The sequence below is a fragment of the Amphiura filiformis genome, chromosome 6, assembly GCF_039555335.1.
Source record: "Amphiura filiformis chromosome 6, Afil_fr2py, whole genome shotgun sequence".
Classification (NCBI taxonomy): domain Eukaryota; kingdom Metazoa; phylum Echinodermata; class Ophiuroidea; order Amphilepidida; family Amphiuridae; genus Amphiura; species Amphiura filiformis.
In genome coordinates this window covers 15,743,193-15,758,444 of record NC_092633.1, presented here as the reverse complement: position 1 = coordinate 15,758,444, position 15,252 = coordinate 15,743,193, and the positions used below count along the sequence as shown (strand labels likewise).

General features: G+C 34.3%; 1 protein-coding gene across 1 annotated transcript in view; it reads left to right on the top strand.

Annotated features, from left to right (window-relative positions):
• The window catches only part of LOC140155048 (serine/threonine-protein kinase SIK1-like), a 43,125-nt gene that overhangs the window by 8,729 nt on the left and 19,144 nt on the right, over positions 1-15,252 (top strand). Inside the window, 2 exon segments of the mRNA XM_072177731.1 lie at positions 2,373-2,488; positions 8,820-8,990. Of these exon segments, the coding sequence (XP_072033832.1) occupies positions 2,373-2,488; positions 8,820-8,990 (287 nt within the window).

Below are 15,252 nucleotides of genomic sequence, written 5' to 3'. Positions count from 1 at the left end.
TTCAAAGAGGGGGGATACCATTTGACAATAATCCTGGTGTAAATGACGGGCCTTTCATAAAACAGCATATAAATGGTGAAATATGAAGATTGTATTGTGTAACTGGAACGAATTTGATGGCAAAACAAAATAGTCATACATCTTGTTTGAAGTAATCCCTACTTGTAAATGTAATGATAATTTCTTCATTGCTAGCATTCTTACCGTTCTATGCGCAAGCATGAGCTAATTGGATTCTGACGGGAAAGAGGTAAAAAGTGATAAGTGTAAAAAAGAACGTGGAAGATGATTAGCAATGGCTGAAATTCTTGTGGATAAGGCTGAGTATTCAGTGAATGTGGTTCTGTTGTAAATGCATCATCACCACAGCAGGGGCCAGAAATATGTGGAGATAATAACAAGGGGCAAGGCATCCTCATCCAACACAATATACATCATATTCAGTTCATCTACAACTTCTGACATATACAAAATGTACCTATGTATATAGCACAATATTTTAGATGAGGAGTGGTATTCAGGACACTGTAAGGTCAAGGGCTGATGGGTGTGGTCATAGGACTGTATCCATGGTTACAGGAATGCTAATAGTGAGACATAGCCTGAGGGGTGTGATGAACTGGAAGGCAAGAAGACTTAAAGCATTCCTGATGATAGGGATGTCAGTCAGTCAGACCTGTGTGATGGAAATACACACTGCTGTTTATGCCACTGGAAAACTTGGCCTGAAATAAGGTCAAGGATCGTGCTCATGGTCAGTGGTACAAATAAGTACTGTAGCTTGAGTCAGGATGTTGATTTTGCTAGGTCAGGGATAGATTTAGGACAAAATCTGACAAATACATTTTATCATGGTCTTTTATTAATAATAAGTTTTATTTTCCTCTCAGGGCTAAGCATGTTCACATCACAAACTGTAGAGGGTGATGTTTAGCAAAGTTTACAAAAACTGTTGACCCTACAGGAACTTTATGTCAGCAACACTTAAGTTTTTATTGATTCTTTAGTGAAAACTAGGCAAAAAACGCTGAAAGGTGCGCATTTTGGTTATAATCACACATTTTAGGCCGAATACAAATTTTAAGATTTTCCTAAAATAACCATTTATCAAGTACTCATTTTCCAAAAACCTGAAGTTTTCACTAAAATCAAAGAATCCATAATGATCTGCAACACTTACACAATCCATGTTAACAAAAAGTATAGAAAATACACCATCGCAAAAAATTGCAAGAAAATATGAAACAAAGAAAGTAAAAAATTTTTAATATTGCATATATTTGAAATCTTTGGGGAGAAAAATCATGCATTTTGGCATTTCAGTGCAAATTGCGCAAATCGCAAATTTTCAAAACCTGGCGTGTGCATTTAGCTCTAAAAAATTATGCATTTTCCCTACATTGTATGCTTAGTATTAGCAATAACATAATACCTTATTACTTCCTTACCGTTAGTACTTAAATTGACTTAACACGAAAAATAGAAATATTTGTTACTGCTCTGCCTTTTATACCAATTTAAAACATATGATACAGTGTATGGCAAATGTGTGGCCCAACTTCAAGCCTATATTTGTCTATAACTATACATATTTGCCCGACAAACACGATTGACCCCTAATTTTTTAAGTTAAATAATTCTCTTTTGTATGAAAACAATTTCAGCTGAATATATTCAACTTCAAAATGTTATAATCGTAGTTATCAGGGCCATCCTTTATTTGCGATCCATGCATGTAGTATTGTTTGTCTGTTGTATGTGCTAATACACTGCTTGGGTGAAGCGTTTACACTGGCTTGTTTATGTGTTTTAATTGAAGCAGGTGAAATTCGCTATAAAGAAGGATTGAACATTTTAGAATTTAATGAAAATGAATACAAAGGTAAAATTGCTTGACCATTTTAGGGGGTTTGTGGGTTTTTTCGGGGGTCAATCCCACCCATATAAAGATCCCACTTTAGAATATCAAATGAGGGCTTGTATTTTGAACAATAACGATTTGATGTGATTTAGTACTAGTTTGTTTTGCTAAGGCCCTACATACTTAAAATATGTGGGGGTGGACTGAATACTGATGTACATGTACACTACTCACTACATAATAGGCTACATTGTCATATTTGGGTAAAAAGGAAAATTATACAAAAGTATTTCTTTTTGATAGTTTGGTGGATATGGTTATATTACCGGTAGTATTAAGTTGTATGTGATTTCCCTGGGGCTGAAACAGCAATTTTCAGCAAATTTTAAAAAGATTTCACATTTGTACATGAAGTGAAGTGTACTTAATTAATAGGCCTATATGTTTAAGATCGTCTAGAGGCAACACATTTACTCATATATCTTTGATGTTCACATCATTTTTTTTTCAGATTACCTAGCCAAACATGGAAAGATGTCTGAAAAAGAGGCAAGGAAAAAATTCTGGCAAATTATGTCAGCTGTAGAGTACTGTCACCAAAGACATGTTGTACATAGAGATCTGAAGGTAGGATAATTTACTTTTCTGTATGATTATTGATAGGTGTTGTTACTGTTAATGCTTCTGTGGAAATATCTATCTGTTTGGTTTGAAACAATGTCAAAGATTTTAAGGCTTAGTTTGAGTACGGTATCCATAATTTGAATAGAATAAACGGGAGAATAAACCACCTTGGATTTAGATAAGTGACTATTATTACCATTATTATTAATATTGTTGTTGTTGTTATTGTTGTTGTTGTTGTTGTTGTTGTTGTTGTTGTTGTTGTTGTTGTTGTTGTTGTTGTTGTTGTTGTTGTTGTTGTTGTTGTTGTTGTTGTTGTTGTTGTTGTTGTTGTTGTTGTTGTTGTTGTTGTTATTATTATTACATCTCATTCGTTTCAAGTTGTAACTGATATTTTAAATGATTAATACAGTATGTGCATAGAGTACATTGTATATTCACTTGGGTTGAGTGCAAGGTTAAGAGCACTACCTGCCGATCTAACATTGCCTCTGATTGGTCAATTACATGATATCTTCACTTTAATCACCAATCAGAATGGAGCTTTGCAAAATACAATTCACCCCAATTTTTTTTCGGTGTGAAATTATTCTAACAATGTTGCTGATTGGTCCAATTTTGATAGTGAAAACTTCTTTCTGGCCAATCGGCAGGTAGTTCAATAAGACAATGTTTTTTCACCGTAGGATGTATACTTTTTTATTTCTCCACAACTCTCCATGAAAGTGTTCTTCACTTGTTAGGCAAGCATGTGCTTGCTCCCCACATAATAGAATTAAAGTTTACATTTTTTTTTCAACTACATTTATAAAAACCTGCCTGATTATGGCTATCGGGCTGGATTCTGACATTCGGTTGTTTCAGGGAAAGAATACTCGTCTTGAGTTACAGTGAAAAGAAACTATGGCTATTTACTCAAAGCCGTGTTCACAACCACGGATAGATTAACTACGTTTGATTGACACTTTGTAGAGTGGTAACATACGTCATAGGAGAATAGCTAGGCAGCTGGCTCTCAAGGTTTTGACGATCACCTCGCTAGAGCTAGCAAGAATATAAATGCTGCAGATCATAGATGCACACATACATATGCATACAGTGATTTGTCTATGGCCTTGTCATTTGTAGTTTTATATTCACAACTTAAAAAGTCTTGGTTGGGATTTATTCACTTCAAGCAAATGCTGTTTTGGGTGAACATTTAGAGTTAAAATTGTCCCAAGTTGTTTATTTATAGAGCTGGTTTGATCCATAGGGGCTTATAAAAATTCTTGTTGATGTGTGTAGTCATTTTGCAGTTTACGTCATACCGAGAATATCATGACCATGCATCTCGTTTTCTCTCTCTCACATCCTAACATGAAGCTATGTTGTTCGTCTGGATTTGACTGTGTGATCAGATTTTATATTACGAAAAGTTCAGTCACAGAGTGCATTTTTGTAAACACAATTTTTATAAGATTACTCCCCGGATTACTTTTAAAGTCTAGATGTACACAATGTAGCTCTACTTTTACATAATTTCTATTAAAAAAAACCTTACACATGGAGAAAGACGGTCTGTGAATATAGGGCTTTAGTTTTACATTATTAGAATTTGATTCTTGCTAAAACATTTTTTCAGTATTTTTATTTAATGTTGTAATAAAAACCTTCATGGTGGTTACAAAATGATATTTTAAGTTGCTCCAAACCTGCTTGCTGAATCACCATTGTCACATCCAAGCCAAATCAGAGTTAATGTTCTTTGGAAAAAAAGATGATTTTTGTCTTTTCTCTTGAAAGTGTAAGTTGTTTTATTGAAATCACAAATAAAAATTTACAGTCATTCCTATGCCAAGTTAAGAAATTTGCTCCTCCTGACAATCCTACACCCTGCACATTATGCTAATTTGATGCTAATTATTCAAATGTTAATGACTTTTAACAATACTTATTATGTTTTATTGTATTACGTAAGGTGCATATAAATTGAGAATGTTTTTTTTAAAGATAACCCAAATGGCCAAAAGGCCTAATTAGCTTTTTTTTTTTATTAATTAACAATAATTTCTAGTGTATTATAATAACTTTTTAATACTTGTTTTATTGAAATCGCAAATATAAAAACATTTAAACACCTCTACAGTTCCTCCTTTATGCCAACTTAAGAAATGTGCTCCTCCTGAGTCCTGATCCTCCTCCATCCCCCATTCAAATGTTAATAACTTTTTACAACATTTATTATTTTTATTGTATTGGTCTCATCACAAGCGTTAATTTGTCACCATTTAACTCCATACATAGAGGCTGCATATTAAGGGGGTACTACACCCCTGCCCAAATTTGTACCTATTTTTGCATTTTTCTTTAAAATTATAGTGCACTGGGGACAAGTAAGATGTATATTATAGGGGCAAGGACTGCAACTACTGAACTGTAAATTTCATTTCAGCCCAGACAACAGTTGTGGGGTTACAGTCAAAAATGAGGGAAAACCAATATTTGATCAATAAATCAATAACTACTTGCTTTGAGTTGCTGAATTTTCAGTGCAGTAGTTGCCGGGAGTAGTTGTAGTCCTTGCCCCTATAATATACACATCTTACTTGTCACCAATGTGCTCTAATTTGTGAGAAAATGCAAAAAGTTGGCATAAAATTGGCCAGGGGTGTAGTACCCCCTTAAGGGATCGGAAAGCAATGTTTTCACAGTATTTTTTGTGAGACGTAAGAGCAGATCAGATATCAAATTGAATTCTGAATACGAGGAATGTCCTGATATCAAATAATTTTGATTTTTTTTTTTTTAATTCGCGATATACAAATTTTATGGCAAATTAATTATTAAAAATTAAAATTGATATTTTTGATATAAAAGTTCTCAAGGTAAACTTTATAAATCTGATGATATGAACTTACAGTGTATGGATTGTGTAGCTGGGATGAAAAGTCATCCATCATTTGAAAATTTTGACCTTTTGTATTGTTTTGTATCAAAACACCTAAAATTTTAGGTCTTTGGGGGAAAATGTATATCTTCAATACGAAAGGTCAAAATTTTCAAATGATGGTCAGCTTTTCTTCCCATCTACCTACACAAATATTATGTTATACTTTACTTCAAGGACTGTTAAACATCAGAAATATCAATTTTTAATAATTTGTCATAGAATTTGCATTATATTGCAAATTTAAAAAAAAAAAAAATTATTTGATATCAGAAGGACTATTTGATATCAGAAGGACATGCATTCTTCATATGAAGAATGAAATTCAATGTCTGATGTGCTCTCAGGTCCCACAAAAATACTGTGCAAAAGTTTTTATCAGATTCCTTAACTAAGAAAATTAAAAAGATGAAATATCGCACACATGTACTGGCCCAACTCAAAACGCATATAATACATCAGCACATGTGGAAAATGCCTGGAAAGAGCGGAAAATGCTCACAATTATGTTTTTCTATTAAAATATCTCCATTCATGTAGTACATTATATTTCACAAACTTGGTCCTTACTCTACTAATATATTGCTGAAGTGGATTATGACTTTAAAATGAACACATTTCTACCCACTCTAAACCTGCTCTAATTTGGCCAAATTATATACATTTGTTTAAGACTTCATATATTGACAATAATGATCATCATTAGTATAACCACACTTTATCGGAAGTAAAGGGGCAGCAGATTGACAAACTCAGGGGTCTGAGGCAGAAAAAAATATTGTGGATTTTTTAGCTCTGCAACTTTGCATTCGATCTCCAAGAGTTCTAAGACTATTTTCTGTGCTTAATTAGCCCCAATTTGCCCTTTTTAGCAAAGGGAAAAGACAGGAAAGGAAGGAAGAAAAAAATGAAAAGAAAATATGTTTTCTCCAGTTTGGTATTCAGCCATGGACTCCTGCGTGGGGTGTGGAGGACAAGATGAGGCCCTGTTTCACAAAGACTTACGATCAATCATATGCTTGATTTAATAGGGGATTATGAGTGGCAAATTAATCGTAAGATCATTCATAAGGCTTTGTGAATGGGGCCCATGGATAGCAAGCATGCCAAGCAAAGAGTGTTTAGGCTGCCCGGCCTGTGTTTACGTGTGCAATTGGATCATGTGGGATCAGTCACTTTGTGCTATAGCCTTGTAGCCTCAAGGAAGGTTAGGGTTAACCATTTCTTTAAATTACAGAGACTCCTTCATTTTTAAAGCAGCCCCAGTATGAGACCCTACCTCTGAAATTCACTACTGCACACTCCAAATGGAACGTTGAATGCCCTTTTAGGCCTACATTGTATTATCTTCACAGCAGTTTGGCAATGATATTGATGTTGATAATTTTTCATCTCAAGTGCCTGTCTCATCTCATTTACTGTAGTATAACACCTTTGATAATTTGAGGTTCACATGACCTTTTCATAGCTACATGTATAATAGCGCTGGAGCTCTGGATGTGAGGAACATTCTCTTGCTGCGCATAGCAACAATATGCTATCACAACACTCAAAGTGAAATTCATCATATCATGTGCTACAGTGGGATGTAGTCCCAATACCAAATTTTCTTACGAAATTGTTTTTTCCCACCTGCTATTATTTTATTGGGCAAAAAAAAGGTATGTTTGGCCTCACTTTGGTTTGAAAAAAAGGTTACTCCTTTATGTAATTTTACACAAAATTAGGGTTAGGGTTAAGGTTAGGATTGGGGTTAGTTTAGGGTTAGTTTAGGGTTAGGATTAGGATTAGGGTTGGTTTTGGATTAGCTTACACGATCAACCAAAAAAGGTCGGTTGGTCAATTACCTTTTATCCATTATAGAGAAAAAAAATGTTTACATTATCAAGTAAAATCTCCATCTGGTTAGATTACCTGTAGTGCCTAAATAATGCGGAAATTGCAATATTAAGCTACATGTATTGTGGTGCTTAATTGTGATGCAATCAAGCAAATTCAGTATGAGTAGGCCCAGGCCAATTTTGGGATTCTTAAATTTTCATTTTCGGCTTATTCAAAGCTCCACATTAGCATGATTAGTGAAGACCCGATGTTAATACAACCTTTAGTTACAAAGTTACAACAATTTGAACACTGATACATTAAAAAGACAGAAACAGAGAAAATCAAGTTTTAAGTTAGAGTACCAGTACCTTTAATTGAGTCATTTTTTTAACATTTACCCATCGGAATTTCATCAAAAGATATTTTCATGTGAATGAAGAATGTTTTTCCCTTCAATTTTTGCACACAAAAAAATCAGTCTTGATTTTCCTACCCCCACACATTATTTGGCCCATACCTCAAAACTAGGATTGCCGAGTTCTGACTAATTTTGCTTGATCGTATCACAATTTACATGTTAAAACCGGTTTCAAGTGATACTTTTTGTGTAAAAATCTAGACTGGGAAAAAAAGAGTTTCTTGATTTTCAGAAATTAGGGTCGGTATTCTTTTGTACATTTAAAAACTTTTTTCCATTTTTTGTTTCAAAATTAAGGTCGATCGATTGAGGTCAAACATACACTTTTTTTGGCCTTTAACATGTATAATAATGTGCAAGGAAATTATAGGTACCTTAAAATCTCTTTGCAAGGGGACAAAACTGTATATCTGTTCGTGTATGCATGCTTGAATCAAACTGTAGAAAAGACTGTCTATGAGCTATGCTTGAGTTGCTGTGATTTATCCTTGTTGTACTAAAAACATTGAAATGAGTGATTCCACCTTAGAGTTGTTCTCAGAACTGTCAGTGTCCAAGGCTGTTCTATTAAGGAAGCAATTTGTTTCACTTACCCACTATACTATTAACCAGACATTCTTAACACATCACATATCTCACTTTTTTTAAAGAGATGACAATAATAGTACACCTCTACTAATGGTATGTGACACATCTAAATTGATGGTACAATTTTTTTAAAGTAATTTATTTTGTTGTTTTATCTTGAAAATAATAAATGTGATTGAATATTTGCCTCACAGACCATTGTTCTTGTATAAAATTCAAAGAAGTACAATAGATACAAGATACAAGATATTTTATTTTCCCATAATTCACATGAAATCACACAATAGTGCTTGCTTGTTAGGATTTGATCCTGTGTGCTATTGTAAGTAAATAAAATAAATAAGAAATGTATAGATAATGAGTAATCCTCTTTGATCTTCCAGGCTTTCCTTTTTCATTCTTTCTTTGTTTCCTTTTCCTTTCTTCAATATTATCCCTTGCTCTCTTTGTTTAAAACTTTGCCACCTTCAGTCTAGCTTTGACGGAGGTTAAGATATTCAAGGTATTGCTGTTGATTAATATCAGTTTTAGTTACTGTTGATGTTAAAAGCCAGTTTTGTTTTCTTTCATTTCAGGCAGAGAATCTATTACTAGATAACAACATGAACATCAAAATTGCTGACTTTGGTTTCAGTAATTACTTCACTCCTGGCGAGCAACTCTCCACGTGGTGCGGAAGTCCTCCATATGCAGCTCCTGAGGTGTTTGAAGGGCACAAATATGATGGACCACAGCTCGATATCTGGGTATGTACTCAAATCTGTACAGGTTCATTGCTCATGCTCGCCAGTTGTCTTTCATTGTACATACATGTAGCTGCTGCAGCATTGGTGCCCTAAAATTCTTCAAGGAACTTGATATTTCATTAGGTGAAAAAAATATTTTGTTGTTGTTGATTATGTGCATGAAAACAAATAAGTGGCACTTAACACACATGTGCATGTATAATCATGAACCTCATTTTTATCCTTGATTGTAGCCTATTTCATTCCACTGCAGGAGGAAGGCCTCTTGATCCATTTCAATTTGTCATGCGCTGTCCTCTTCCACGTAACACTACCTTATCCTCTGATGTCATCCATCCATTGCCTGCCTCTTCTGACATGTTGCTCTAGCCATCCCCTAAACCTCCAAGCAGTGATACTGTTGAACTGCTCAATTTTGGGAGTACTTTATTTCACAATTAACCCAAACTGTAAAAATGAAAATTTTTACACTCCATTTGATATACAAACAAGTAGCACGAAAATAAAAATGGGCAAATATATTCCTTTTTGTATCTATCAATATTAGGAAGTTGAGAATTACCAATTTTATTTTTAAAAAAACCCGAAATAGTTAAAAATGGCCAAACTGGTAGAAATGCTTAAATTGATTAATTTGGGTGTTAAAAAAGTATTTTACAGCAAATGAAAGTAATGGGTGTGTTATATTTGTCATTACATCATTTTCACATCATTTTAATGATGCAGTGATTTTTGTCCTCAATACAAATTATGCAATTATTGGTTTTGCTACCTGCTGAAATCCAACCTACAACACTTTGCAGGGTTTGTATGGGAAGATAACAATCGATAGCCAGTTTCTTTCACACATGACTTGGGTTGCTGTTAAAGCTGGGATAAAAATACCTTGTTGTCATGGCAACAGGGATCTGCATCATGAATTGGCAAGATTACATGTTGTGGACAAGAAAATTAGCAATCTGAAAAACGCTGATTACTGCCATTTTATGTTTTCAAACAATGCTATGACAATTGATCGGCAAGCCACCTTAAAGTAATGAAAAAAACTTACTAATGAACTGTGTGAGAAAGAAATTCAGCTTTATAAAGAAAATTAACTTGCAATTTCCCAGATGGGTTTTTTTTTGCAATAGAGAGGATGCATAATTTGATCAACCATTTATGTGTACAGGTATTGAAAATATTTCTGTGTACACAAGTATTGAAAAAATAGATTGAATTTATATAGATATCAGGAACTTGTATGTGAAAGCACCTAAGGAACCTCAAATATACTTAGTTATGATGGGGCATACAGGCATAGCGCATTATTTTTGAGTGGCAACTCTTATTGCATCTGCCAGCAGCTGTTTACATGCCTGTTACGCCTATACACTGAAATATATCTCTTACCAAATTTAGGATGATTGTTTTTCACCTTTTTAGACATGTTGGAAGCTTGGTAATTCTGTGAGCATAATTAAAAGGCCAATATATAATTCATATGTATAATGGGTCAAGTTCAAGTGTAACATATATTTTATTGAGCACTGGTAGGTTGTAACACAATGACGATTGCCAAATTGTGAGATTCTTGGCATTCTTACATGTACAACATTTTTAAAAGAATAATTTATGCAGTTGTTACTGTACGTTGTAACTTCAGACTAGATTTTGACAAATTTATGGGCTATTCCAGTTGAAATCCATACACCCCCTATGGAAGACATTCAGGTTACCCCATTTGAAATTCACACTCCCTGTGTGAAAGATTAATTTATGACTTCCACAAGGGGTGTGTATGGATTTCAACTGGAATATCACAATGTTAAGTATTTCATCATAAACCTACTTGCTTCCCTGAAATATGCAAGCTGCAAAATACCTGCTGTAGGTTTGAATGCTAGCCTCACACTGTTAACCTCATTCCTTATGCAAGTCTTCTGGAAATCTCTCCCAGAAGATTTATATAGATCTAGCTCTATCTCTATCTAATGGTGCCATTAGAAGAACTTTTTATGATGAATTGTCAAAGGAGCTTAAAAATGAGGTGATACTCCTTTAACCCCTGTCATAGCCTGTTTCCAGGATGAGCCCTTACAATGGATCTGTTATACATCCATGATTTTGGTACTTAAAGGCCCATTCAGTGATCCCAGCAAAAGTGTAGAAAAAAGTGTATAAATTGTGTAAAAGTGAAGGATAAGTCATTAAAATTTTCATAAGGTATTTTTGAAAATTTGGCAAAAAACAGCTCAGTATTGATGAAGTTGAACGGACCCCAGTCAAGTACATGTAGTTAATGTATCATACATGTCTCTAGATGGAGAAATACAGATGCGCTACAATTGTATTGTGACAACATAAAGAAGCAGCAGGAAGAATTACTATTTAAAAGAAAACAGGAAAATATAGCGAATGACACCACGATGAAGTCTTATCTTGCCCGGGAACCTGCCATGCCTGCAGATGACTGTATGAAGTCTCATCCCACATATGATGTAATAGGCTGCGTACCGTGCCTATTATATAATCATTTTTGTATTCAGGTCATGGCAATATAAATTGGCGATATTGATTTATAAACATTACAGAAGAAACTACTCAAAATAATAATAATAATTTGCTTTCATTAGTAATGATGATAATACTCATTGCCAAGAACTATGCTGTGTGATATACATTACAATCCACATAATCCTGCCAATATCGGTATGACTTGTACTCAAATCAAACATGTACATATTTTTATTATCTAGCTTTTTCAATATGCATTGATGCCTTGGTACACCAATTATTTACACTAATTTGATCATATTGATAAATAGATGGGGACGGCTTTATCACGTACCTGTAGTCCTATGACCTGCATACTATGTCATATGTCTCATCACTACACTGACCAATTTGTGGTCAATATCTATCAAGTAATTAAGTCAACATTTTGTATTCAGGATTCAGGAAGGTTGCTTTTGGTGGGAATTTATATGTAACACAATCTGGTCCATGGGGGCCAAAGGTGGCAAATTTGAAACTGAGATAAAGGCAAAAGTATGGAGTAAAAAACAATAAAATACATAAGAAAATACACATCACAAAATCTCATAACTTTAGAACCAAGTATGCTAAACCTTTGGTGTTTTCAGTATATGATAATCTGACAAGGTAAAAATTTATATAGTTACTCAATGCCGCCTTTGGCCCCCATGGAGCAGATCGTGTAACATTATATTGTTTAAATGCTGAGCTCCTCCTCTTGAGGATTTCCCTTTCTTCTGCCTCATCCATGCCCTTAATTCCCAGGCTTTCAGGTTTTCTATTTTTTCTTCTTTATTTGATGAATTGTGTTTAATTATACTTAGTGTGTTTTTGATGTTTACCCTGCATGGGTTTGTGTCTTCCCAAACTATGTCCTGGATTTTGTGTTTCCATTCTTTGTGTTTTTTAATGAATAAAGATTGATTGATATATATAATAATGACAAGTTCAAGAAAATGATCTAAGGAATCCAACTACATTGTACATCATAATTAGGGAGAATTTACCCATGTGAAAATCATAAAGCAAAAACAAAGACACAGATTTTTCTACCCATTTTCACTGTGGTCAAACCTACCTTTTTGGGGGGAAGTTATGTATTTTGTCTCTAGAATAACCAAAAACCTGAAGTTCTAATCATAACAACTTCAGTAGTTATGATGATGCGTCATTTCTTTGATGGAAAATCCATTTGTGTGATTTTCTCAATAATGTTGTTGATGACTTTAGACTCCTTACAAATATCTTATCTTCCCAATAATATGTTCTTTCATATTTTCAACAACTCTTCCTATACCTTTGTACAGGAGCCAAGCTTTGTTAACAGGTGATGAATCTACAGTCCTGTATCGTATACGCGAATGCAAGGTTACGCGTTACATGTGAGCGCGTAAAATTTGTCATGCCTGGAACTTATGCGTAAACACTCCTATGTTGGAGGTAGCAGCTAAACATTCTCAAAATGGTCTGCCAAAATCGCTTGTTCCCCCCTTTGGCCATGCCAAAAATCTTTGCCCCCCCTTTGATGTACAAAAACATCTTTGTCCCCTCCCCCCTTTCCATGCAAGATTTTTGGGAACCTGAATTTGAACCTTAATTTGTCTTATCATATAATGCGAGCGCAGTGAGCAAGACATTTTGCATATTTGAATGTGTTCCTAAAGTGTGTTCCTAACGTTTTCCTACACCTTTTTAGGGCGTTATATATAAAAGGTGCCCAAAATATCTGTGCCAAAATTGCTTACCCTCCCCTTCGACCTGCCAAAATTGCTTGTCCCCCTTTGACCTGCCAAAAATGCTTACCCCCCTCTTTTGGCCTGCCAAAAATCTTTGCTCCCCCCCCCCTATAATTCACCACCCTGGGGTGACATGATTATTGCACCACCTTAGTTTTGGTCATGTTGGATGACATGCAGCAGATTTGAAATAGGGATTGCTATATTAATAGCCAGTACACTTAAGTTTAATTAATCAAAAAATTTTAATTACATTCACATGCCCAAATAGGCCATAAGATTTTAGCACAAACCATTTCGCATACATATCCTAATGAAAGTATTTAGCAATTTACTGGCAATTTTATTTTAGAATTTCACAAATACACATATTATATCGTAACCATGTTCAAGAAATGGTATATAAGTTAAATTGAAAGCGGCTCAAACAATTATGCTGTATTGAACAATCATTTGGATATGAACGGCTGATATACATGTAGCCCAAAGCCAGCTAGTTACACAGCCACAATCATTTGTCATCTTTCATGCTTGTATTGTGCCCAGAAACTGATTGCCATAGCAACAAAAGGTTCTAGGTTTGGCTAGGTATATACATAGCTAGGTTGGTGGACAGCAACCCATATGACTTCAGAGTGACTGACTGACGTAGGTACATTCATAACCCATCCAGGCAGACAGGTTCACTATGTATGATTCATACCCTGGGATTCTTTACATAAAATATAACTGCTTATATAGCAAGAGCCGTTTGGAATTTGATCAAATTGCCTTCGTTTTGTTTTCCCTGTTCATATTTTTTTTTTTTTTTGCCATTGTCAGAATTGCAATATAAAAGTATAAATAAGATTACAATTCTATTTCTATTGTTATATGGTTCAAAGATGTGTGTACATTGTACAAGTTCCACTTGTTGTCTTGAAGAAAGGCTTTGAAAAATAATAAAACTGATGATGGTGACTTGCAAGATGGATTTGTTGCCATGGTAACAGAGGGTTTCTATCTCAAGTGACTTCAACCCACACAATTGTAGAAGGCGAGGCTGGAATACATGGGTATCTATGACTTCATTGGAGCCAGCAATCTATTATACAATGTAATTAAACTCAATTACATTCATTTTTATTTCAGTCTCCTAAATGTCATGGGTTTTGTAAAAAATGATTTCAATCCTTTATGATATCTATTGTGATGTGATATTCAAAACATTTTAAGTGCTAATAAACACCTGCATTCGGTTGAACTTCTTTCCCATATGTGGAACTATGAATCCCCAAGTGAAAAATGCAAGGAGAAATTGGAAGATTTAATATCTTTGTGATAAATAATTTGCAATTCTAGTTTACTGGTGCTTGTCAATGATGAGGCGAGCGGTGCAGCATGTACTAAGAGATTGTTAAAAATACATTTGGTATCTGTGGGATGCTTACCTGAAACTCATTGGGTGCTTTAAATAGACCTATTAAACTTTCTTTTCATCTTAGTATTAAATCAAGTAACAATCACACATCTCAAATGCCTGATCATTCATTTTACATGTATGGAAGATTTATTTTTTTATTTTTTTAGGGCATTTAGGATGCAATTATCACAATATTATGATATTGCAGAATGTTGTGTAAGTTGTAGGTGGGAAATCTGATGTATTTTGAGCCAGTTCTACTTAAAATGAACTACATTGATATCTTGTTGGCTATGAGTGAAAGTAATAAAGTAAGTAAAAATAAAATTTGGTTAAAGATAAATAGGTGTGAAATTATTGAGATATTTGAAAATAAAAAAGTACATAGCAATATCCCATCTTTTTCCAAGTAAAGACCAACGTCATCATAGTGGCTAGCTTATTCTGATGAATTTGGAGAGTTGCTAAACATGCTTTAGGGCTATTAATCCAAACAATGGTACATTGATTAAAATGAGACAAACTTTGCCAAGCATGATAAGAGAAGATTGGGGCAGAAGATAATTGATACATCTAATAATACCAATTTTCGTCAACGTTTTAGAAC